A 26,005-nucleotide genomic window follows, 5' to 3' on the forward strand; every position below is an offset into this window, starting at 1 on the left:
CAGCTCCACTGCAGGCCGTTTCACAGGAAGTTGGTGCCATATATGGGTGTCACAGGCTATTATGTCTGTAGCTACATGCTCCTACTGTGCTATGTCTCCATGGCAACCAAGACGAGTCAGTCTCCCCCCCCCCGTCTCAGTCTCTTGTTTTCTCTCTCTCTCACACACACACACACACACACTAGTACACATCTTCCTTTCCAGACTGCCTCAGCCAACAAGATCAGATAGTGTATGACTCACTCTCATAACCTTTTCCCCAAAGTTTCCTTGCCATTAGCATCCAGAACTTTCTCTGTTCACCCCAGCTGTTCCCCATCAGCTCAACACAAAGCATACGCCTATTAACAACAGCTGGTTTTCCATTCTGAAATGATACATAGCTGTTTTGAGATTAAAAACAATAAACATGTGTCCGTGCATTCTTCCGTGCTTCAACAGCAGGTAGAACCACTTCTTTCTGGGGAGTTTCTGTGTGTTGCATCATCCCGTCGAATCATCCCAAACCCAATAAGACAGCAAAATCACAAAATAATAACACCTAGGATGAAAAGTCAAGTGCGCTGTTACATAACTAGGTGTTTTACACACAGCCAAAGCTCACGCTGTGCAATCACGAAAAAGAACAACGTGACATTTGTTGAAGTTCCAAACTAATCACCAAGTCCTCAACAGCTTGGAGCCAGACTGAATGTTTGGCACACGCAAACTGGTGCACGCATTAATGAATGAATCTCAGTACATTCGGTTGTTAGAATTAATACTCATTTTTTGTGCTTTGTTGTAGCCTCAAAAGGGTTTTTTGAGACATTTATATGAGCATCATTATCAGGCACAAACAATGCGGCAGGTACCGGTGCAAGCTCTCACCATTTTATGACATTTCATTAGTATGTCAGGTGAAGAACGGCTTGTGTGGAGCTGCAGGATTGAGTCACCAATCCCCTTCCCTCTTTTTTCCCTCTCATCTTCACACCAGCTCCCCATTTTTTTCCTTTTTTTTTTACCTCTCTCATCCCCCCGTTTGCCTATTTCTCCACTCCCTTGTGAAATCATTCTCATTTGAATTCATACTCTGCATGCAACGAAACACAAATCGTACGCGGGTGCATGCGCATGCACGCACACACACACACACACACACGGTAAACACCACCAGACACTCCGCAGAGCTCTGATTTCATTGCAGTGTTTATTCATACTGTTTTCATTTGCTGCAACACTGATTGAGTAATGAGCTGGAAAATACTAAGCAATCATATGAGGAAGTATTAGGATACTGTGTCCATCAGGTGTGAGACACTGTGTGCACTCTTCATGCAAATACACACAAATGCAAGGATACACAGACAAACACAGTCACAAGGAGAAGGAGATGAGAAGAAAAAAGGAACTTCATTTATTGTCTTACCGGATGCTGGGGACTTGCTGCGCCGTGTTTGGATGATAGTCCTGGGGGAGCCTCGGTTCAGAGAGCCAGAAATCTTTCCATAGGTCACCGACTTCATCACACGACACTCTGCAAGCACAAAAACACAGAGAGGTATTCAGAAGTTATTTGGAAACCCATTTATTTATTCATCTACTTAAATAGTCTCCGAAACTTCAAGGGTGGGTTCAATGAACGTTGAAACAGTTTGTGTTTGCTGTAATTATTCCTCCTGCTCATACTGATCATTAGAAGATCCCCTCCAAATGTGCTTACAATGTAAGGGATGGGTATCTAAAAGTTTAGCTGCAGGTAAATAATGATATGTCAGCTGTCTGAGTTAATCAAGTAAAGTGGATATCTTACAGTCTTTTTCTCTTTGTGTTGCAACATGCAGCGTTCAACAAAAAGAGGGAATTTAGCAATAAAAGGAGTGTAACTTTGAAAGATATCGAATTGATTTTATTAGCTTCAAATAAACTTTTAAATACAGCTTTGCACAGAATGAGGGCTGTGGATTTTGTCCCCCATCACTTACATTAAAAGTGCATTATGAAGGAAATCTCTTATTGGTCAGTATGAACAGGAAGAAAAACATGTGTCAGTGTTTATTTGGGCACCTGACTGTTATTTTAGGACACTTGAAAAAATTGGAAAACCTATTGTTTAAGAGTTTTGGGAAAAGAGTGTTAAATCAAATAGTGTTTAAATCAAAATCCAAGCAACTAGACTGCTACAGCTGGTCAAATAAAGGAAGGGAAAACTGCTGCACTCAAACAATATGATGCACTGTAGTGGTGACGTGATATTGTGTTTTGTAATATAGCTTTAACGCAGTAGCATCTTAACAGATCAAAATTTAAATTGTATGGGTTCCTAAGCAACTATTGTTTTAATATTTTTGACTGACTTTGACCTCTTGTCATGCAAGAAAACAGCAAAGTACTAATGTATCAACAGCTGTAATTGGTTTTAGCCTCAGGTGACCTGCAAAAATGAGTTCTGACCTTCACTGGGCTCACTTTCATAAACACTATTGCTGTGATGTTTCAGGACACACACACAGTCCTGATAAATGAGCCATGTGATGGTACTCACACATCCTCCTTGCCTCATTCATCCCCAAAACATTGCTCCTCTCCTGTTCATTAACCCAGCCCCATTATAGCTCATTACCATTTTAGACCAGCGATGTGTGTGTGTGTGTTGCTGTCTGCACGTGTGTCTATCAGTGTGTGTGTGTGTGTGTGTGTTATTTGCTTGTGCGGCAGTCGTTGTTGCCCAGTGATTAATGTACAATGCAGAGTGTTAACATGATGACAGTGTGCCAGAGCTGAGGCAGAGGCGATAATTATAGTGATGCTGAGAGGAGGCGAAGTTGTCTGCAGCTCTGATTCCAACTGTCTCTCTGCTCGCTGTCTGTTTCGTTTCTCGATCTGCTTTCCCGCCTGACTATTTCTGCCTTGTGCTTTCTGCCCTCTGCCTTTTGCTCCATGCCTCCCTGGGCAAGAAGAGGTGTCAAATTGTGTTGTCTGTCTTCTGGAACAACGGAAAAAATGCATGTGTGTGTACTTGCACTGTATTTATCACATTGTGTGGGAACAAAAATGTGTTCTTAGACACATTTTGGGGATTTATTGTACCTCACATCTGAGGAAAAAAAATCTAGCATTTACCTTAGGGTTAAGGTTAAGACTTAGCTTTTGGTTAAGGTTGGGGCTAGACATTTAGAAGTTATGGTTAAGGTTAAAGTAAGCTTCCAGTGAAGGAATGTAAATCAGCATAATGTTCTCTCACAGGAACAAAAACAGAAAAAGAAGAAAGAAAATAAAGATATATGAGGAGACTAGCTGATACTTTCTTTAAATGTAAGACTAAACTGTTCTCAAACTGCTTATTTCAAAATAACACATTTTGCTGTTTAATTATTAAGTTAAAACAAAACAGATTTCTCCATAATATGCTATTAACAACTTATTAGATGTCTATTAAGGGGTCATATCTGTCACACATCAAGTCTAAATCATCCACTAAGAAATGCCTGAGCAACTAGACCAATGAGCAAACCATGAAGAGTGTTTAGAATACGTTGGTAACTCGCCACATCTCGAAATTTCTAAACCGACTTTTTTCAACTACATGTTACTAAGTCGACATGAAACACACTCCAGCAACTGCACGGCCTATTTTGAGTCTTAAAAACAGATTTCAGTGGAAGTAAAATTCAGCCCTGGAGCCAAAAACCAGGCAAATAAGACACAATCATGCAATGTTTTTCTTACTTAATGAGTTGGTGAGGAGCCCCTATTGACAAATGAACAGCATGCAATGATTAAAGTGGATTATGAGACACTGAGGGCCATAAAAGACACACTGGTTGTCTTCCCAAATTCAGCAAAAAAAAGAATGCCGAATGGCAGACGTGTTCATGTATAGTCTGTGCACACAGTCCTCGCAAACAAGACCAGATGATGATATTACATCATGCAGACCCTTACATGGATAAGGAAAGTATACTTTAAGCATAAATGGCTGACCATAAGAGGTGCTCCACTTCTTAGCTGTAGCTGGTTACTACGACAAACCTCTTATGAGGGACTATCATCAGTAACTAATAAAAATGCAGATACCCCGGAAACATGGTCTTTTAAACGCCTTGATACATGTACGAGCATCGTCTCTCTTTCAAGAGTAAAGAAGGTTACCAAAGGGGAACTGGCTAATGTAACAGATAGCCATTATATTTTTCAAATGAAAGGAGAGTAGGGTGGGAAGAGAGGGAGGAAAAAAGAGAAAGAGCGACAAAAGGGGGAAGGAGGTGGAGGTTGGCGACCCAGGTGGGATGGCTATTATGAAGGGATGAAGGGATACAAGGGAAACAAATGAATTTAATAAACCTTTGAACAAAAGCCAGCACACACTCATTCACGGGAGACAGGAAGATGAGAGGCTGCGAATGCAGATGAGTGCTAAATGGCAGGAGTCTTCAGACAGCAATGGAGAAGGGGGAGAGAGACAGCGAAACACAGATGGGTGAAGTGAGAACAGAAGTGCCAACGTATCCTCAGTAGACCGCAGAGGGGACAGGAAGAGAGGAGGAAGAGGAAGAATTGTACAATAGGTTAGACGATGGCTTAAGTGCAGGAGAGTCGTTCTGAGAGGAGGAGAGGAGAGGCAAGAAACCATGGAGCGTAATGAACTGGACAGCCTACACAATCCTTTGCCACCTGAGCCAAGGAAATGTGTTATACAGGGAAGACAGGGGGACACTGTGCAAAGTGCAAAGACATGATGAATGGGGGGAAAGTACAGAGAAAGACAGGAAACAAGTCAGACAGAAAATAAAGATTTTGTTTTACCAGTAAAAAAGGAAAGATCTATATTCTGACTAATGAACAGAAAGCTGATATGGACAAAATGAACACTGAATCTCAAGACATTCATTTGATTTTGACTATTTGGTAACATATTCATTCGAAACCATGGCTACTTTTCATACTGGTCTACTACTGGTCCATGTGTGAGGCAAATTCACAGATGTCATTTTGTGTTCTGCTTGTAGTCTGAAGAAAAAAGAGCAATATGAATTCAACTTAGTTCAATTCATGAAGTTTTCCTCAAACAGGATGTGGGTAAATAAAGTTTAACCATTGATGAGGGTTTAAAATATTTGCACACCAGCACCCTAGAAAAGCCTGAACTCCTTTTTCCAAAATGTGCGTAGTCATATTCATCAGCTGTAGCACATTGGTGCTTGTGCATGTAAACAGGAGGTAGAAAAGATGTCGGATATCATGTCTAAGTTAAGAGCGAAATTAGCAACCTTATAATTATGTCAATTACAAGAGGTGCTTTGCTTCAATTAAACTGTCCATTAACCTTTAGAGTGTTTTAGCAGTGTATTTCTCCAAATTAGCTCTTTTTGGACAACCTTTAAATAGCCAAATTGTTAAGCTAGTAATTAAAAACTAATCATTCCCTAATTTGTAGAATTATAGAGACAACAGATTTGTGTAGCTCCTATTTTATCACAGTGTGATTGATTTAAATGATAAGTTGCTCAGCCATAGCAAATAGAACATACAAAAAAAAACAACAACTTTTAAACGATCAGGAAACACAGCTGGGAGCAGGAATGAAAGGACGAAAGGAAAGGAAGAACATAAGAGGGTCAGACTGAACACTCTAATATGAAATGTCAGCATGGAAATGTCAGAGAATCTACTAGTCGCCTCACCACTCTCATCCAGCATCAAGTCATCTTGGTAGCGAAACTTCTCTGGTCCACACGCCACAAAAATGTCCTCGTCTCCAAAGAAGTCTTGCAGACATGCCACCTGGGGAAAAAAAAAGACACACACAGAGGAGTGAAACCTTTATTTATCCAGACATTGACCTCTGGGAGCTGCTAAGAGCAATGACAGCTTTTTGCTGTTAAGGGGCTAAATGTCTTACTCAAGGGCACCTTTTGTTTGGGGAAAAAAGAGAGATTTTTGCAACACCTGATTCCTAGCTGGTCTGTGGATTTTTAAATGAATTCTTTACTTCTAGGCAACCACATATACACAAAGCATCCTGTAGAAGACACCACACATACTCTGTTCTGCTATGCACTTCACAGTGTTCACAAAATTGACTTTCCCTTCCTGAGCTCAGGTGAAAAGGCACATACGCCGAGCCCCAGGAGACGGATCAGGACAACCAGGGATGTGTCTGTTTGTACGTGTTTTTGTTTGTTCATCAGTGTCTGTGAATATCTGTGCGCACGCCTGACAAGTCCCTGAGCTACAGCACTGTTTTGTTTCTGCAGTTAATCAGTATATCAGCGACTATAATGAGACCTCGCTGACTCACTAATTTTCTGAGGCGCTGCAGCACGTGCACCAGACTTCCAGAGAAGAAAGTGGGGAGGTTTGTCCCCACCCCCCCCCCCCCCCCAAAAGACCAGCATCCTATAAATAGCAATGAATAGCAGAAGAGATGAAACAAAGACAAAAGAGAGAGAGCGCATATATGACTTACAGGAGAGATAGCAAGTGTTATGAGAGAGAGGGAGGGAGGCAGAACATTGAAAGTAGAGATTAATGTAGAATAAGTAGAGCTGACTAAGTCTATATGTGACTCACAGAAAAACAGCCACTGTCTTAATGAGTCACTGTCATTCTTTTACAGATTATACTGTGAAGCTAATATCAAAGTGATTTTAAAAAATGCCATAATTTGAAAATTGAGTCACTAAAGGCAACGAAACTGGAACTAGAACATTAAAGAAGACAGGTTTTTGGTGAGAAGGTCTGCAGAATGTTAATTATTTTGTGTACAGGTACCAATTCACAAATCTTCAACTTATGGTCTTTTCATTCTGTCTACACAGGACAAGTTTTTTGATCTGTAAACTCACCCATACCTGTCTGGCAGGAAGAACTCTCAGCCATAGGGTGTTCATTGTGATGAATACGTTACTAAATACTCTGCTGTTCATTATTTTCTATTTGATTTAGTCGACAGCTAATTCTATATCTGATCTAAACTATCCATGATTTACTCAGACAACTTTCATTACACCCCACAGGCCGATATTTCAATCCCAAACCATCAATATTCCAAGTTATATTTCACTATAGGCAACGGTACAGTCAGAAAGGGATTTACGGGAAGACAATAGCTCATTCATCCACTATGACAAATCTCCCACCAAAAACCTATTAAGAGCTATTGCAATTTAGGCTGCACGCACGTCTAGCACCGCCTGGAGTTAACACATAAACACAAAGCTACCGTTATTGCATTTTCATGGCAATTAAGATCCAAGAATCCATTTAGATTCCTATTAGCTACCGATCAACAGCCCAAAAGAAAGTCACAGCTGATGTAACAGCATTATCGACAGCGAAGGGGCCATTCTGAGTGTGTGTGTGCGTGTGTGTGTATGTGTGTGTGCGTGTGTGTATGAGGGGAGATGGGAGCCACCCTATTTCACCCCCCATAGTCTCCAAATTTGCCAACGGGGAGACAAACAACAAGTTAAATCTGAGACAGACTCTCTGTGGTGTATGGATTGTTTTCCTTTTCAAATCAAGGCTCTGCATCTGTGTGTGTGTGTGTGTGTGTGTGTGTGTGTGTGTGTGTGCGTGCGCATTCAGCCACACATCACTCGAAGATACACGTGTCTGCACAGGCACACATGGATACTTTTGGGTGTGTGTATGTGTGTGTGAAGAAGTGATATTATTCTAGTTTCATAACAGGGTGCATATTGCTTTGTTCCCTAATATCCCCTGATAGTGTGTTGGTGATTATTTCAGGAGCGAGAACAAGATGGCTGTGATACAGATACTGGCGCCGTTAACATTTCCCCAGAGTGTCAGTGCTGACAGGTAGACATGACCTCTTTTACCTCTTTTCTTATTTCACTGTAATTTCACATTATTTTCATCTTTATATCATTTTTATATTACTTGCTACTGTATAATTATTGTGTCTGTTGTACTCTGTCCACTGAGTGCAGTCATTTTACTTGTCAAAGTGTAGAAAGTATTAGATTATGTTGTTGTTAGCTGTTCTTTTCTTCTAAATTCCACATATTCATATACAGGTTCCCCTTCAGTAAACCAGGCAATTTGAATATGTCACATTGTGTTGAGCATTTCTAACTATTCATGAATTCATTTATTAATAAAAGGAAAAAACCCACAGATGAATCGATATTTAAAACAACAGTTAGTTGAAGCCCCGGTAAAAGCCATAAATAGTTCATCATTCTTCCAATGGGAGTTTATTTATTTTCTCATTTAGGATTGAGGATTTGTTTGATACCAGCATGCCTTGCCAAACAAGTACAGTAACGATAGCTGTGAGATATCATTACTGTCTGAAATGTAGTGAATGGAGTAAAAGTCTATATTCTAAGTTTAAGGTGTCAGAAACTCAAAGTAGCTCTTTGATACACTGTAAAATGTAATTTGTTGTTTCAAATTAAAAATATGAGTGAAATGACTGCCTTAAAATTTTAGCTGAAGTACTGAATACCAATACTTCTTTTAACACCACCAAACATTTAAAAATATAGCATGTTGTATAAACCCTTGTCTTCTGTTAATTTATTGAACCGCTCAGGTTGTTGTTTGACATTGTAAATCTAATTCAGATTAAATTTAATTTCATTCAAACAAAGAACAAAGAGCTATAAATGCTACTGTTGCTCTGAGGCATCAGCACAAAGACAATGTGCAATACTGATCTTGGTGATGTTATTATTATGAGAGTGTACGGGGGTAGGCACTCAATTCAATGCTAACCTTCATCAGGGTTTGCATTGTTTTCATTATTATGAGAAGAAACAATCACTTACGTGTATTAAAGACACGCAGCAAGTTTCCATCATATATAGTTTTTCTTCAAACTACAAAAAAGAAAAGTCTTTGGAGAATTTTAATTCTCAAACAATACATGCTGGGAAATTTGCTAATATGCTGATAATTTTTCTTTAGAAACTTAATTTAATGAGTTGAGTGAATTAGCAGCTTCACATTCATTCAACTCATCATTTCAAGTCAAAGGACTTCAAGTCAAAGGAACTTATAAATATGAGTTCTGAAATGGTGCTGAAATAAAAACTAGAAATTTTAGGTTGAATTAACTTGAAATTATAAAATTTATATATTTAAGTTGTGTTACTGACAAAGTATTAGTTGATTCCACTGAATTCCTGTATGATGTTTTACAGTGTACAGTACATCTGTACGTCTACTTTTTAACCACAAAGACTGGTATAAACTTTTTAAAGAATGCTAACGTGTTAGCTAACAACATTATCACACTTTCATGAATTCATCAGATCACCAGAGAGTAAACAAAATAAATGGTTCATCTAACAATATGAAGAAATCTACTACATGTGGTCTTATATGGTGTTATCTAAACACCTCTCTGAGGCTTTACAAAAGACAACATTATCAATCGATCTATTATTTTTCAGTTCATCAGTTAACTGTTTATTCTATAAAATGTCAAACGGTTTTGACCAACCAACAGGCCAGCACTCATATTCATTAAATTTACAGTGATATAAAACAGAGCAAATAAGAAAATTCTCACATTTGAGAAGTTGGAGCTGGCAAATATTTTGTATTTTTGCTTGAGAAATATCAATTATCAAATTTGTTGTAATTTCTTGCTAGCCAACTAATCAATTAATCAAATAATCATCCTTGTAATGATACAATAAATCTACTTTATAGAAGTGTTGTTTTTGTCTGAAAGGCCCATGGGTTTTTGCTTCCAATAAATACATTTTTGGATGTTTTTTCTCGAGACACTCCTGTCAAAGAGGATTTCTGTTGGATGTGTGTTTGTTGGTCTGAGTCAGTCTGGCTATGCGTCCTCAGGCAAGGACTGCTGCAGCTGCTGCTGCTGCTGCTGCCGGAGTAAGAGGAGATTGCTAAAATGAGGCCCTTTGAAGCCGCTTATCCAGAGATAGAAACTGTAGCACACCAGAAATGTCAGGTAAAGAGGGAAGAAAGAACACATGCAGAGTATGAGAGTATGTGATGAGGACGGAAAAAGGAAACAGGAGGGAAAGAAGGGCAGTCTTCATGTAAGCCTTTGAGGGCACCTTTAAGCTGAGGGTAAACTACTATGGAGCAACCCACAAACACATACTGTACCGTATACTGAGAAGGGTGTGAAAAGTATGGTTGCCATGGTGATAATGCCCTCCAGGCATGGCTGGTGCGTGCCACTGACTCTCACTACCCCCCTGATAGCATGCCGTGCGCACTGTGATAGAGAGCTCGATCATTCATATTTTATCTACTATGGGCACGATACTCTGCAGAACTGTGTCATTCACGCAAATCCACGCACAAGCACACAAAAGTGGCACATGGTTTATACTGAAATACTCATATGACATCTCCTGTTCAAAAAAGATGATGTTAAGAAGAAGAGCTCTCCTGAAAGTCTCGGAAAAGACAGAAGGGCAAATACATGATGGAACGGAAAGGAAGGGAGCTGGTAAAGGTGAAAAAAAAAAAGTCACAGATGAAACCAGCTCACCATATCCTCCGACTTAGAGAGGAAGCTGACAGACAGAGGGAAAAGAGCAATAGAGGAGGAGATCTATTCCTGACTGCTGCTCTGAGCCCTTCTTCCCAGTGACAAAACCAGCTGCTTTGATGTCTCTGGCTCCACTCTCACATAGAACCAGTGCAGTTACACAACATCTACCGCTAAAACAAGCACAGGCAGAAACAAACAGAGGAAAAAGAGGGACTAAAATAAGATGATGAGGAAAGAGCAGAGGAGTGTGGAAATTGGCAAATTTCACAACCTCTCATGCATCTTTATTGATTACAGTGAGAAATGGGCTTTAAGACTGGGTGACAATGATTGAAGCGCTACCTCACATTAAACTGGATCTTTAAATTTCTGTAATCAAGTGTATTCAGGCATTATTTTTGGTTTAGAGCAAAACAAAACCAAGACTCCAGGAGTGAGGTAGAAGGTTAACAAGTGCACTGCTTGTGTCACATCTCACATATGTGACAAACATCAATCCCCTTCTCTTATTGTTCACTGCTACCATGACTGACAGGTCATGCAGACAGGAAACAGGACAGTTTATTATTTATCAAGGTACTAAACATAACAAAAAGGGGGAAAAGGACAGTGTTTGATATTTTCAAGAGGTTACAAAACAGTAAATCCAGAATTTCATAGAAAGGCTTTTACAAAAATACATTACTGCATGATGAGGTGTGACTCTTAGAAGAATCTCAATGCTACCATCATCCCCTCCTTATACAACAAATGATTGTTCCACATTAATATTTCTCAGTAAACTCATTCATGTTCTCACTACGCCACCTAGTGTAGATGCACCAAACACTGACTAGAGTGTCAGTTTCTCGCTTTCACATCAGCACTCCTCCTCTTCACACTTTCTTTGTACTTCTTCTCCTACTTTAAGGTTAAATACAAAACACATTCAGACCACCTGCTGGTTTCGGTCAGATACCATGTTTCAACTCATATAATCTCAGTTTGTGATCTACCTTTGCAGCAATGTAATGAGACAGACAAATCACTTACACCACAGGGTGGCACTGTTTAATAGCCTCATGATGTGGAGAGACTGATAAGCCATTCCTGGCAACAAGAATTCAACAAGCCTTGTTTTTATAACAGTATATACCAGGAAAGAAGGGTGATAGAGATACTAAATGTCCACTTTTCTGGAGTTGTAGACAGTCAGTTTGGCTTCAAAATGCAGCAGAAATTCCAGAAACTATAGTATTTGGATCCAACTCTATAGAAATACAGTGAGGCAGAGAGAGCTTTATGTAAAGAAAAGTAATGGTAAAGAGGTAAATATTTTGTCTTCAACCTAGATGCTCAATTACCAACACGTGGAACACGGAGGGACTTAAAAACTGTGTTGTTATTTGAGCAGAACAGCAGCAGGCAGATTTAAACATTTTAAATCTAGGTCTCTGCAGAGCAATACTTTTGGTCGATAATATCTGAGTGCCTCTTTGTTTGGGGCATGTCATGAGGGATGACTGTGGAGCTGCTGTGCAGATAATTAGTTCAGGACACATGGGGAAATGTGTTGAATGAAAGCAACAGCTGTAATAGTACAACAAGCCTACAGGGACACAATAAACATACTATCTGATCCCACTTTTTATGAGAGGACACACTGGCATATAATCATATACAATCTTAGTTATTATTTTGTAAGGACATGCACACACACACACATCACCTTCTGAGCAACCTGGTGGTGCAAAATCTTAGCTTTTTGTGTTCAAACAGTCTGTCTGGTTCTCACCAGCAGCTCCTGTGAATCAGCTGCTGGGAACAAATGACAGCGACAGTGACAACACCACTCACTCTGCTCATTTAGATCGGCTATTCCTGTCTCCCTGTCAGATTTCAGGTCTACTTGACGACTGAGCTGTCAGCTCATCGCTTTTTAGTGGGAGTTTATCCGCATTTACTGACAGCCACTCAGAGCTAACTGAAGTATAAGTGGGCACATGTAAGTGTATTTACATTTGGAGAATAAGCAACAGAGAATTTAAAATGCTGCAGTGGTTCAGTCTAACTGTTGTGTGTGTTTGGTATTTCTCTGATAAGAAACAGAGGGGCAATTCTCTGAGACTGAAACAAACAGACAGGGGGGAAAAAAAAACAGAAAAAGAGATTGGAGACTCAACCACTAATCTGCTGCACCACAATAGACTCACAGTGGTAACATAGAGGACACAGTGAGGTCAACATAATCCTGCCCACAGAAAGACCACATTTTGGAGAGACGAGCTGTCGCTGCACTCTGCCAGGGGAGCTTAGCTCAGTGGAGCTGTCCACGGTGCTGAATCAACTGCAGCTGGCCGATGGGGCCTGGTGTGCTAGCTCTGCAACACTTAACACAGAGAGACTGAAGAGACAGGCTGACAGAGGAACAGATGGATGTATTGATGCAAGATAAAGCGAGACAGAGACACAAAGGGCAAAGTATTTGTTGCAAATACACAGAGCAGGTGATGTGAATAAATAAAATTAGCAAAGGGATGAAAAAACTAAGAAACAGATTGGTAAAGCCTTAATATTTTAAAAGTAGCAACATGTTGAGGCTACAACACACATCATCAGGATTTCAGAATAGCATGCAGTATGTGGCCTAAGGGTGCGATCATAATCAATATAACTACATAGGTTTGACATTCATCTCAAAGAACATGACATTTTATATTAACTAAGAGTCATGTTGTAGTAAGTAGACCAATCAAACCTGGGCACAGGACTTAAAAAGGCTGTCACCTGGTACTGGGGGCATTACAGTTAAAATCCCAAAAGGCACAAAACCCCTTTCCGTCTCATTCTCGAAATGAAACAGCCAAAATGCATTTTCTTCCTCTCTAGGGGAATTTAAAATAAATCTCCCCTCTCCTCGAGACACAGAAATAGGCACTCAAAGAGCCACACCAGCTGACATGGGGAAAGGTGGACTGAAATCGATCTGAAAGAGGCAAGAGAGAAGGATAAAACCATCTGTGTCCCAAAGAAGAAGTCAGACACCGCATGACCTCACACTGCCTCAATCAGCACGCTGCGCACTGCCCAGTTTCATCAGACAGCTGACAGGGGATGGGAAATGACAGAGAGGACCGGGAAGTTAGAAAGATAAAAAAACAAATAGAGGGAAAGAGAGCAGCGGTGACATGAGGCCAATTAGCTGTGCAGCGGGCTGAGTTGGCACTGGTGTTACTGCGTTCACCTCAAACCGGTGCAGCAGACTGCCTGGCTGGCTGGCTGGCTGCTCTGTTGCATAACAACTTATGTAACAGCTTCTGCACTCCACAGGGGCATAGCAAACTTTCTTTTGGAACTCTATCTGTCTGTTTCTCTGAGTGTGAGTGCCTTTTCCTGTCCTTCATGTGTGTAAAGGGAACTGAATAAAAAATGACATAAGGACATATTCCCTGAAGGACATAAATCTGACACGATATAGCATCACAACACGCATTTCATTACCCTCAGCCTTTTCTCTCATCTCAACCTCATCTCTCTTGTCGCCATAAACATCTGATTTGTCAATTTATCTCATCCCATCTTGCTTTATCTGACTCCCCCTCTTTTCTCTTACCCAAATCACCCAGTCCTTCACTTGTTTCCTTTCATCTCCCCCTTATTGATCTCTTTCCCCCTTTAATCTGTAGGCTTAAATCAATTTTCAAGCATGAGTGTGCGTGCACTGGTGTGTGTGTGTGTGTGTGTGAGAGTGAGCCTAAGCATGCATACAAATGTATAAGGAGCGTGCTGAATTAAGGAGCCAAACATGTTAGTACACGTGTTTCTAGAGCGGGTATTGACAGACAATGTACACAGTGTAAGTGAGTGAGTGAGTAAGAGTGTTTATGACATACATGGGCAATTCTAGGATCTGTTAAATGGGCAAGAAGCAGCCAAAACTAACCTGAAGGGGTCCTAAGACCTACAGTAATTGGGTTTGAGAAATAAAACTAGAATTTGAAGTAGTCTGTATTAAAATAAATTGTGTGGGCCATGATTCACCTATGAAATGTGTACATGGCCAGAAACTTGCAATAAAAGATGTTATTATCCAGTAATGATTTAGGTGGTAAATATAGAGAGAATCAAAAATCAGGTAGTTGGTTGATTAGTGAGTGATTCAGTATACTTTTTAAGTTAGTTTGTTAGTTTACTTACTTCAATATAAGAATACAACAAAGGCCAGCTCTGAAATATGGTAAGATTTTAACTCTTGATGATTTTGGTCTATACATATAAAACTGATTCAACATGACTTGACTTAATCTGTGAATTACTTTTTGACAAACAAAGGAATATATATTTATATCATATATGTTTTATATTATATATATGCTGTATGTATAACATAGAAAACATGAAACATTACCTTATTTGGTGTAATAATGTTTTGTGGTCATTTTGTCTTTTGTTTTAATTTGTCATCTTCATCAAATGTGAAAGCCCAGTTTGTGGCAAAGTGAAGGATTACTACTTCAATACTTTCAAAACAGAGAATCTATACTCATATTTTGGAAAGTGGTTTGATGGCTCTGAGCTCAGAAAACAAGAAAACAATAAATCACTGGAAAAACAATGAAATGGCTCTTTGGGGTGCTTTTTAAATTTGATGATGCAGTTACTTTTGTTAGTTCAAAATGGCGCAGAGTACTTTGTATCAACACGGGACACAGTTTACATTAAATTTTAATTCTAAGATGGTGCCTCTAACGTATTTGTTAGCAATGCACAACAATCCTGCCTTCCAATCGGCTTGGGGACGTGTTGGTCCTTCTAATGTTTACAACCTGGCTTCTCAGTGACTCCCTTCACCCAGTCATGACTGAATAAAACCTCTGGCAGTTAAGAGATATGCTGCTGGTCCCACTCTTTAAGCAGCATGAAGCAGGGACAGAACCTTTCAAATGCAGATTTACTTGAGAGAGATTAGAGAGTGAGTAAGTCAGGAAGTGCATGAGTCAGACAGTGTGTGTGTGTGTGTATGTGTGTATGTGTGTGTGTGTGTGTGTGTGTGTGTGTGTGTGTGTGTGTGTGTGTGTGTGTGCATGTCTGTGTGTGTGTGTGTGTGATGAAGTTGGGGTGTGACTTTTCAACAGTCTGCCAGTGCTGGAAACGTCTGCCATCGATCCTAATTTGGCAGCAGATCCTCTGACAACAGACAGCCCTCCAATCTGCCACAATCACTCTCAGCCGGTAGACACAGTATCAAGCTAAATGACTGAGACACACACAGACAGAAAAATACAGTTAAACAAGCTGTTTCCACATAATAACAGCAGTTAAAGCATAAGATTTCTGCCGACGAATGCTCTACATGCCATTTACTGAAAATGTATTGTAACTGTATAGTAGCAAATACATATACAATACTGTATACTACTGCATGGCACACACTCACACACAAACCTACACACACACGCACACACACACACACACAGTGCTGTGCTGAGTAACTGTGACTCAGCAGATCAGCAGGAGGAAATGGACTTTGCTTCCCACAATCCTCCTATGCAGAACAAAAAGTGACATCATCGACATACAATCCATCAAATAAAGATTAAAAAACAGCCTAATGCTTTGCATATGAGCAGAGCATAATCCCTGCTCTTCATAATATGACATTTTTTTCAAGTGATGTTGCTGTTGGACCCTCTGTGCAGTCCCTGCAGAGCTGGATACAGACCAAAGAGAATAAAGAAAATTAAAAATTAAAAAATGAAGAAGGAGTGAGTGTAGAGGGATACACAGAGTAACAGAGAAAAGGGGGAGAGGGGGGAAGGAGGGAGAGACAGAGAGTGGGGACTGGGGGAGAGAGATGCCATATGTTACAGCTCTTGGATTTGGGGGTGCATGCCGAGTGTGCTAATTAAATGAGGACTAAACAGCCGTAAAAACAATGGCGTGTTGACAGAAACCACAAACAGACAGAGAAAAATGTCCAGGAAGGAGAGAAAGAGAAGATCAGAGGATGCAGGGATGAGTTGAGGATGCAAATGTGTTGACAGGAGGAAAAACAAACATTGTATAACAGGAGAAAGAATTATGCACAGAGAGAGAGAGAGAGAGAGAGAGAGAGAGAAGCAGAAACAGTATAGGTGGAGAGAAAAGTAAATGGGAGACAGAGAGAAGGCGGCTGCAGAGGAAGCAGAAGAGGGAGATAAAAGGATATTAAAAGCTCTTCAGCCTTGCCAACAAGGAGAAGAACAGGCCTACAATGCGGTTTGAGAAGTGAGAGCTGCACTGCAGATAGTGAACAAGTGGTTCATCCACACTCTTCTCCTACATGTAGCCTCTATTTAACATGTGCCATTGAATTATGAAAACATGCCACAGTACTATGAGTACTATGAGTGTCATATTGAAAAGAGGTAGACAAAGTCATGTAAATAATACAGAAAAGGACATGAACTCTGAGGTAACTTGTTTACAATTTGAAATGTTGTTATAAAGATCGTATTAAGCTGGATGCCAAGTAGCAGCATAATGACAATCAGTACTTCAGAGTTTGTCAAGCAACATGAGGCAAAAAAAACAACTCCAAAGAGGCTCAGTCATCTATGCCCATGTTATCAGGTGCATCAGACAAACAAAAAAAGTAAATTATTTGATATGTCGATAGGAGAAATCTCAAAAATCCAGATAATATAGCTAATACACAGACAAGCTGCACAACAGAACTAGAACAACAGTTGCAACAGGATAGGATAGTAACTGTGATGGCACGTGCTGTAATAAGTCCCACCTTTGTAGTCTTGATTGCAATGGTGATTCGGTTAACTCCAAAGTTAAAAGGTTCACCTAGATTATAAAAAAACCTGCATCTTTCAAAAAGCAATGTCTTCAGTTTCAATGAAAACTGCTTATAGCATGTTTCAACTGGTTGGACGTTGTTTTTGGAACAAGATTAAATATTTTTTCAAAGGGGTGCTACTCTGTGACAAAAGTTGTATGATGTCTTCTGTGTCCAAAGCTTCAGAAAATAAGCCTGATGATAGCTTTGAGATTTAAAGTGTGTGAGCTTTTAGGATGCAGAGGGAGGGGGGGTTTATAAAAAAAGCTGTTGAATTGCATTAAGGAAGTTTCGTGATGTTTTTCGAGCTTGACCCAGAGACTAAAAAGTCTCTAGTATGGGCCTCTGCTGCTTCAATTTGAATTTTAAATCACCAGAGTACCCCTTTAATGGTAATTTCTGATCAAAACTGGAGCAAATAAAACCAAAAGTGTGAAAATATGCTGTTGGTCATTTGGATGAACTGACCTTTCTTAACCCTTTTCATAAGTTTTTACATTGTTTTCTCTGAGCCCTGTATTTTTAGCATGGATGGTCAATGTGGGAATCAAACCTCTTGCCCTTGCTCGACCCACTGAGATACATACGAAAAGAGTTTATTAATGAGACACTCAAACACAGAACGCAACCAACCTTAGGGATGACTAAGTGGCATCGCTTCATGCACTGGTTGATAATTGCCTGCAGTTAATGGCTAGTGATGCATGAGCAGAAATCTAGATGAGTCCATTAAAAAGAGTGTGTGTCGCTATTGGTGCCTAAGTATGCGTGAGCCTTGCACAACTCAAGGCCGACAGCTGGGGTCCCACATAAAGGTGTGTGTGTGTGTGCATGTCTGTGTTTGTGTCTGTGTGTAAACAGAGCTTAGATGTATTAATAGGCCAGCCATGTCCGTGTCCTAAGCCACTTACGGGCCGTCTATCTTCTTGATCAGAACAATCCAGCCGCACCATCCCGCGCTGCGTTACTGTGGGACATCATCGTTCCGCTCGTTCCTAGGCAACTAGATCAAATCATCATAGAAACTGGACAAATTGAAGAGCTCGCTGAGAAATATGAAGTTGTGATAACCCCAAAGGAGAGGGGGGTGGAGCTAAAAATACCACCGATCACATACAGTGAGACCTGAGACAGTGGGACAAACAGTGTAGTGGTGGGGGTGGAACTTGATATATTCTTCCTCACTCAGTTGCTCGTATTACAGAAATATGATATCCGAAATGGTCACAGCAGAGTAAGCTCTCAGTGGGCAAACTGAGTATATGGGACATATCAGATGCTCAAAGAGACATGTTCACAGCCTTTTATATGTTGTATCTTCTCTATCACCATCTCATTAGCATCATCAGTTCCACAAACAGTATAGTTTTTGGTATCAAAACCAAAGATTAGTTATCAGCAATAGTGTTGAAAAGCCCGACCAAATACTGATACACATAAACACATACACATAAATGAAGAGGCGAAAAAAGAGGTCGGACAAGCAACTGTAGCTGAAAACAGACTCTCTGCAACTCTTAACCCAACTTCAGATGCCAAAAACATAATCCATTATTCATCTCAGCATACTTTTGCTGCAGTATTTTTAACTCAATTCTACTTTTGAAAAAAAAAAAAAGAGAGGAGCAATTCTGAAAAAGAAAATCAATGTAAACTGTCTTGTAGGCTGCTGCAATCCTCGAGAACGATTAGAGACAAAGAGAGAGAGAGAAGTAAGAAATGGGCTGTGGAGATGTAGGTATACATCCTGCCCCACTGTCTCTGGCCTCATTACAGGGGTTAATGAAGGCAAAGAGCCTGAGCTCCTGTTCTCAGATGCTCTCTCTCTCTGTAGGCTCTGCGGCTCTGCTGGGACTCAGAAAGGCCCAGAAACCTACTTCAGCCGAAGGCTCAATGACTGACACAACTCAGCTGACGGCAGCGGCCCACACACACACAAAACCATGTACGCACACAGTCACACACACACATACTCTACTTAACCCTTAAAGTAACTTTATCCTAGTGTGCACTCAGGTAATTACCTTTAGCATGCTCCCGATATTCAATAATGTATATTCAAGTGAACATACACTTTGTTCACTAGTCATCCTATCCTTCCTGCCTTCACTCATTCATACAATATTAATTTTTTTTTTCAAACATTCATTTGAATTATATCAGACATAGTTTACTTATTTGTTAGTTCATCTTAATTGATTTTGTTATTCTGTCTTACAGTTCTTTCTGTTATAAGAGTCCTCTTATAAGCCTGATTCTCTCTCTATATATAATAGTCAAGTGAACATGGATTAACCACATTTCATAGGGGGTTTACATTTGCTACAAGCTTATCTAGTGTTTTCTGGGACCTTTCACCTATTCAGAAACAGGAGACTATTCAGGTTTTGTACAGACGTGTCTCTAATGCGTGAAACACGTACAGACACACTCAGTCCTATATGCAAAGCTGCTCCGATCTAGTCTGCTACCTAGTTTCCCCATCATTAATTCCCATCTTGCTTTAGCATCCATCATTCTCCATTTTTCTGTTCTCTCCATTATCACCAACTCTCCCACACGCATTAACCCACGCCTGCACACACAATCACACATAAAAATGAGACAGAGTTGCTTCTGCACTCAGCTCAGCGCAGCCAATTTGGCAGTAAGCGTGTTACCATGCCTACAGGCCCCAATCAATACCATGTCTAAAAATAGCATAAACCATAATAGTCTTACTTCCAATCGCAGAGGGGTGAACCGGGCGAGAGCAGCATTTATTAAGTAATCTCCAAGATAACTGTAACCAATGGCGACCACAGAGTTAGTGGGCATTGTACAAAAGCGTGAGTTTAATCCCCAACAGGAGGTTTCTCAAGGAAAACCTGATCCTGGGATTTTATTGGCTGGTGCTGGGATCTAACAGCAGGTCAGATCAGGAAATCTGGAGTGACTTCCTGCTGGGCTAACAGTGGATCATTAAATAGACGGCATGGCTTCAGACACAGGACGGCTTGCCAGCGCCACTGCCACCACATGAAGATTACTGTGTAGTACTGGGATGAACGGTAACACAATAGTACTAAAATGGCAATTAAGAATGAAAAGCCCACAGGGCAAAGACCATATTCATAAGAATGAGTCACAAATTGGCCATTTAGGAAACGATTACTGTAGCATGACACAAAATGGCAGGACGCCCTTGACGTCAAACGCAATCTGTTTCAAAATAACGGTGTCATTCTGATGGTGCTGCCAGAGGAAGAGTGGTTCTGTGTCGCTACATTCAATAACTTGGAGCTACAACATGATCTAGCGAGAGGGGAGCAGACAGACAGAGAGAGACAGAAAAGACGATGATGTGGAATGACATGAGAGCTGGGTAGGTGACATGTAGGCAAACAGGAAGAGACTAGTAAGCTAAAGCACGTCACAAGTATAACCTGAAAACCCTGACATCCTGGCAGAGACGCCGACTTTCTCTTTGTGTCTTCCCCACACTGACAAATATACCCAAAAGTGAACATGTTTTAACACACCTCATGGCAGCAGTGAAGAATATATGCATGGATCTGTACATGTTTATGCGTGTGTGTGTGTGTGTAAGGTATAGCAGTTTTGTTTAGAGTGAGCAGGCACGTATGGTTTGAAGCTAGTTCTTTTTATAGTGTCTCCCTCCTCAGCTGAGAGAGGGAGCAGAATAGGTGGGTGGACTGTCAAGGGGGCCGTGACTCAGTTTATTTCTGTGTTCGAAGGCAAAGCACTGGCACGTATCGCTACAGCGTGGGTGAGAAACCCAGACTCCATTCATAGATTTGTTTAATCTTTACCTTCTCTTGACCTCTTTCTTGTCTCTGTGTGTCACTCTTTCTCTCTCTACAGCTCTGGCTGTGAGAAGGGGACACAAATGTTCTTCATTCATGAAAGCAAAATGAGAGTGTCGTCATTAAATATTTAGCTATTTTGATCCTTGTATCAGCCTGCTGATCTTTTTTCCCCTCTTCATGTAACACCAATACAAAAGCACCACAATGATGGCTTTTAATTGCTATGATTTTGAATCTTTCTATAAAACCATGACCAAACAGCAATAGAAAATGTGTCTCTTAGTTCAGCGTCTGGTCTACTTCCTTCAATGAAACCACTTATCATGTGCAACACTTGCAACAAAACATCTGTTTCCACTCACTGCATTGCCAGAGATTACATTTAGCCCACAAGCTTTAGAAACAACTTGAATGCAGGCAAACAACCAGCAATGGTAGCCATAATAAAATCAAGTTATAGACATGTTTGATGTCATTTTATACCACAAAAACTGTGCTTAGTGTTGCCCTCCCAAACACTACCAATGTTTATAAGATTTGTTGCTACGAAAACCATAAAAACGTGCAATCTCATGCTTTTGCTGAGAACCTGAGGAAGATTTCTCACCAGTTTGCCCTCCAGCGTGTAGATCTTCTTAACCACTCCAGAGTCGAGCTTGATGGCATCGGTGATGTCGGTCAGGACTTGTTCGTAGGAATGGGCCGTTTTCTTGTTCAGCAGGATCCTCACAGCTTTGCGGGGCTTCACTCCGCTCCGCACCACTGTCACAAGCTTTGGACGTATGAAGTCCTTGGTTTCGCGGCTCTCCGGGCCACCGGCTTTAGCGCTACCCAGGGAAGGAGGCCCACGGGAGGCCGCCGCCGCAGCCTTGACATTCACCGACCAATTGGGGTTCACGTTTTTTGTGTAATCCACCTTTTTGTAAGCTTCAATGGAGCTGCACACATAGCTCTCACCTGTTGGGGTTAGGGAGGTCAAGAAGAGGAAGGAGAGGAAAGCAACAAGAGATGACTGATAATATGTTGATATAGGATATTTTGCTGCTTGCTTTTCTTCCTTTTTTTGGTATATATCTTCTATATCTCAAAAATGATGTCAACAACGTATAGCTCTTTCCACGTCACTCTCATGACGTAATGATACTGGCATTTAGTAGAGTAAAACAGATCAAGAGAGAGCTAATCTGAGTTTAGACATATGTCTGTATCACCATATGGTCATCAAATGAGTGATATAATCTACATAATATTAATCTACAGTGTGTTTAATTGGATTAGCCAGTTTTATAGAGCAGCGCCCATAAAAATATCTTGTTGAGCCTTATTTCAAACCAGCCTGTATATATGTAAGTGGGTCTAATGTTGCTCATTTTTCAGAGTCTTTTGTAACAGGGATCATCAGGGAGAGATCACATAAAATGGCAGCTGACAGGCCATTAGGCCTGGCAGTGTTCTTGAAGACAGAGGAAGAGATGTACAGACACACAATTAGATTTTGGATAATATTATGGATGCTGGTGGATGAGAACAATAACTGTCTTGCAAAGCTTTCATGTCAAGCATTATGTGATCAAACATAGACCTGCAAACTTAAGTGAGGTACTCCAGGTGTGCTGTGTGTAACAGTTTACTCACCTTCTATCAGCTGGTCAATACTGGAGATCTTCTTGGAGCCATCCAGGGTGTAGATGGTGCGGACTCCCTGGGGCAGGTTGACGTTATCGGACAGGGAGCGGGTCAGGTCCGCCAGCAGGGCGTCAAAGGTTCGGAATCTATCTGTGGAAATGGCGTAAACAATCCCGTTGAAGTAGCGGTCTCCGTTGCGGTAGAAGCGTACTTTCTTGGCTCTCTTCTCCGCGCTCAGAGTCTTCAAGGTCCGGGTCCGGTACAGGCTGCAGTGGGCGCTGTGTGTGGGGCTCAGAACCCCGTTCATCTTGCCACTGGACCGGCCGTGCCTCTGACCTTTGTCCCGGTCGTCGAAATGTTCCATCTCCATCTCACTGCTCAGGCTCACAAGTACGGCTGTACTGTCTGCGACACACACACACACACACACAAAAAGTTTTCACTACCGGATAAGTAAACAAAAACAAAAGGTTGCAGACACCTCTCGAAAGGAAGAACCGAGGAGAGGTTTGGACGTCTGATACAAGGTAGCCAGTCGATGTCCGTCGCTAGTGCACGGTCTCAAAATAACCCCCTAATGACAGATTAAGTGCTCTTAAGCCGAGCAGCGGACAGCATGCTTCATGACGACCCACACTGTCTGTCAGAGTGCGGCTGACTTGTTCAGAAGCGCAGATGGATGGAGAGAGAGCGACAGTCACGAATCGATAATTTATTTCCCTCTTTATAAATATTCAGAAGCTCCGCGTGCACCCACACGAGCAAGTCTTCATGAGGAGTTGCCCAACACGAAAAAAAACCCGACCTAAAATAACGATCACTTAAAACAATTATTAAAAATGTGACAGATGTTTCTAGTCTTGAGATGAAGAGGCGTGAATCGTACGACCGAGAAGTGTTTTAAGACAATGGAGCGAATGAAAGACTTGTGCTGATGAAGAGGAGCACATTGACAGGCTTACCTACGTGAGCAATTAACGCTTCTGTGACGGTCACCTCCAGTATGACTGATTCTTTATTTCCCAATAGATGTGAAAATGGAGTTCAGTGAGCTTGTCGCTGAACCTTGGATGCTGGTAACGTGTGATGCTGTCCTGTGCGCCCCTTTGTTGTCCGGTTGTTGTGCTCCACCACCGACACCAGTGTGTGTTGGCTGTTTTCGTGTGTGTGTGTGTGTGTGTATGTGTGTGTGTGCGTGAGCAAGAAGCAGAGGCTGGACTAGAAATGAACTGGGTAGCAGCTGCTTCCCCTCCCATTCTCTCTTTTCACCCACCTCCTCTCTCCTCCTCCACGTCACTCTGTCGTGATTTTCATTCAGCGCCCCCCACCCCTCATTAGGATGCAGACCCACGCTTCCCACCCGCGCTGGGGATGCTTCTGGTCCTGCACCCCCAGCCCCGAGGACACCCGTCAACTAGAAAGGGGGTCGATCCTGGCCCCCCACTTTTGTGACCATTTAACAGCCTTTCTTTCAAAGCAACATCACTTGCTGCTTAATCAAAAGGAAGAAAATTTACTTTTTTTTTCTTTGATTTGTTTTAAACCTATAATGACAAAAATACATTTCTGGAATATTCACTGGTCATAGTGGTTACCAGACTCATCAATCATACCTAACTGATCTGGGATATATACTTATTTCATTCTCATACAGGCTAAACATACGGTTAATATTAACCACAGTGCAGAGTTATGTTTAACCCACAAGAATATTTGCATGTGGCATGTTATGTAATATACACTTACTCTATTGTATACACTAGGGGTCTCATGGAAACTGAAACCTACACTTTTGCATTCAAATTGCAGTGCAGCTCACAGTGATCAAAATGCTGTATGCAAGGCTTATTTTTTTCTTTTTTTTTTTTACCAAATCACATTTTTTTATATCTTGTATGAAGACTCAGTTGGGATTATATGTCTAAATTATTTAGACATATAACATAATACGTTGAGTTACACAGGACTCCATAAAGCGGCATAAAGGCAGAGAACTATGCTTCTTCTGCTCTTTTTCAAAACCTTGTTTCTTCCTTTAAGCTCTGAAGTTGTATGTGATGGCAGGAAATGGACTCTCCGAGCAATGGAAGCGATAAAGACTGACCCACATCCTGGCCCCCAGAGACCATCCAATTCCGCTCCATCATCCACTCCCTGGTGAACCATATGTGTGTGTGTGTGTGTGTGTGTGTTACCCAGCACTTATCTGTGCCAGTGCTGATGAAAGTTGCAGCCCCAGTCTCTTACAAAACTGCCATTCTATCATTGTATTAACAGTGTTTTAGGTGTTGAATGTGTAAAATGTTTACTGCTTGTTTTAAAAGGCCACATACCATCCATCCAGTTCATCTTATCCAGAACTTACATGACTATACAAGAAATTTTAACAGTCAAATACAGTATGTGATTGCATCTTTTATGGTGTTAAGTGCTTCCGTGAGGAGACCTGCATGCGTAAATATGCACATCAGAATATGTGAATTACAGGAAGACATTTTTTCCCCCCCTGTACAGACATTTCTATTTTGGGAGGACACACATAAGTACCCAGTGTGCGTCACAAACTGTGGGCTCACAACGTGTTCCTGTCTAAATAAATTCTAGGGAAACAGGGCAGATGTGGGGGTGAGTGTCTTTGGACCAGCGCAAGAAAGATGGAGGACAAGGCAGGACAAAGATTTAAAAAGCAGGGTCATGGTCTCATTTCCTTTTTTTAGGCCTAACAATTTGCAAGTCAGATCTGTTATTTGTCAATGTCCACATATATTTGCATCAATATAAGTAATAAAATGTGCACAATGCTTCATAGAGATCTTCTTTGCATGACAAGGCAATTTCCTGTAATTCAACTGACTTGTATATAGTGAGATGGAGAATTTTGGCAGTAAATTTTACATTTAAATTACAATATACAGAGTAAATTCCATGTGTATTGGACAAACACTAAACCGTCTCTCATAAAAAAGGACAGGGATTACTTCTTTATGCCATGACTCTCAGTTACTTATCCCCTATCAAGGGAGTTTAAGTTGCTCCCATCTGGCCGCAGATACAGTCTGCCTACATGCAGGACCAATAGGCTTATGCATTCTTTTGTTCCGGCTGCCATTGGCCTTTTAATACCCAACATGTTTTGTTGTATTTATTGTTTTGTCTGATGGTTGTGTGGTACTGCTGGCTGTACAACAAATTGCCCCCTGGGGATAAAAAAAAGATTTCCTTGACCTTGATCTATGACTGCCACTTTTTTGACTCTAACTTTAATAGTTCTTA

The 26,005-nt window shown here is 40.9% G+C and overlaps 1 protein-coding gene across 4 annotated transcripts in view; it reads right to left on the reverse strand.

Moving 5' to 3' along the window:
- LOC122995548 (serine/threonine-protein kinase DCLK1-like) overlaps positions 1-24,109 on the reverse strand; it is a 47,804-nt gene extending 23,695 nt beyond the window's left edge. The window contains exons 1-5 of one of the 4 annotated variants that reach the window (XM_044370849.1): positions 23,695-24,109; positions 22,742-23,137; positions 21,714-22,063; positions 5,667-5,766; positions 1,412-1,519 (exon numbers count right to left, since the gene is read on the reverse strand). In XM_044370849.1, coding sequence (XP_044226784.1) covers positions 1,412-1,519; positions 5,667-5,766; positions 21,714-22,063; positions 22,742-23,102 — 919 coding nt within the window. In that variant the 5' untranslated portion in view covers positions 23,103-23,137; positions 23,695-24,109. Of the gene's footprint in view, positions 1-1,411; positions 1,520-5,666; positions 5,767-21,713; positions 22,064-22,741; positions 23,674-23,694 lie in introns of those variants that run through there. The other 3 variants (XM_044370852.1, XM_044370853.1, XM_044370850.1) reach the window with 3 other exon arrangements.
- Between the last annotated feature and the right edge of the window lie 1,896 nt (positions 24,110-26,005).

The sequence above is a fragment of the Thunnus albacares genome, chromosome 13 (genome assembly GCF_914725855.1).
Source record: "Thunnus albacares chromosome 13, fThuAlb1.1, whole genome shotgun sequence".
Taxonomy (NCBI): Eukaryota; Metazoa; Chordata; class Actinopteri; order Scombriformes; family Scombridae; genus Thunnus; species Thunnus albacares.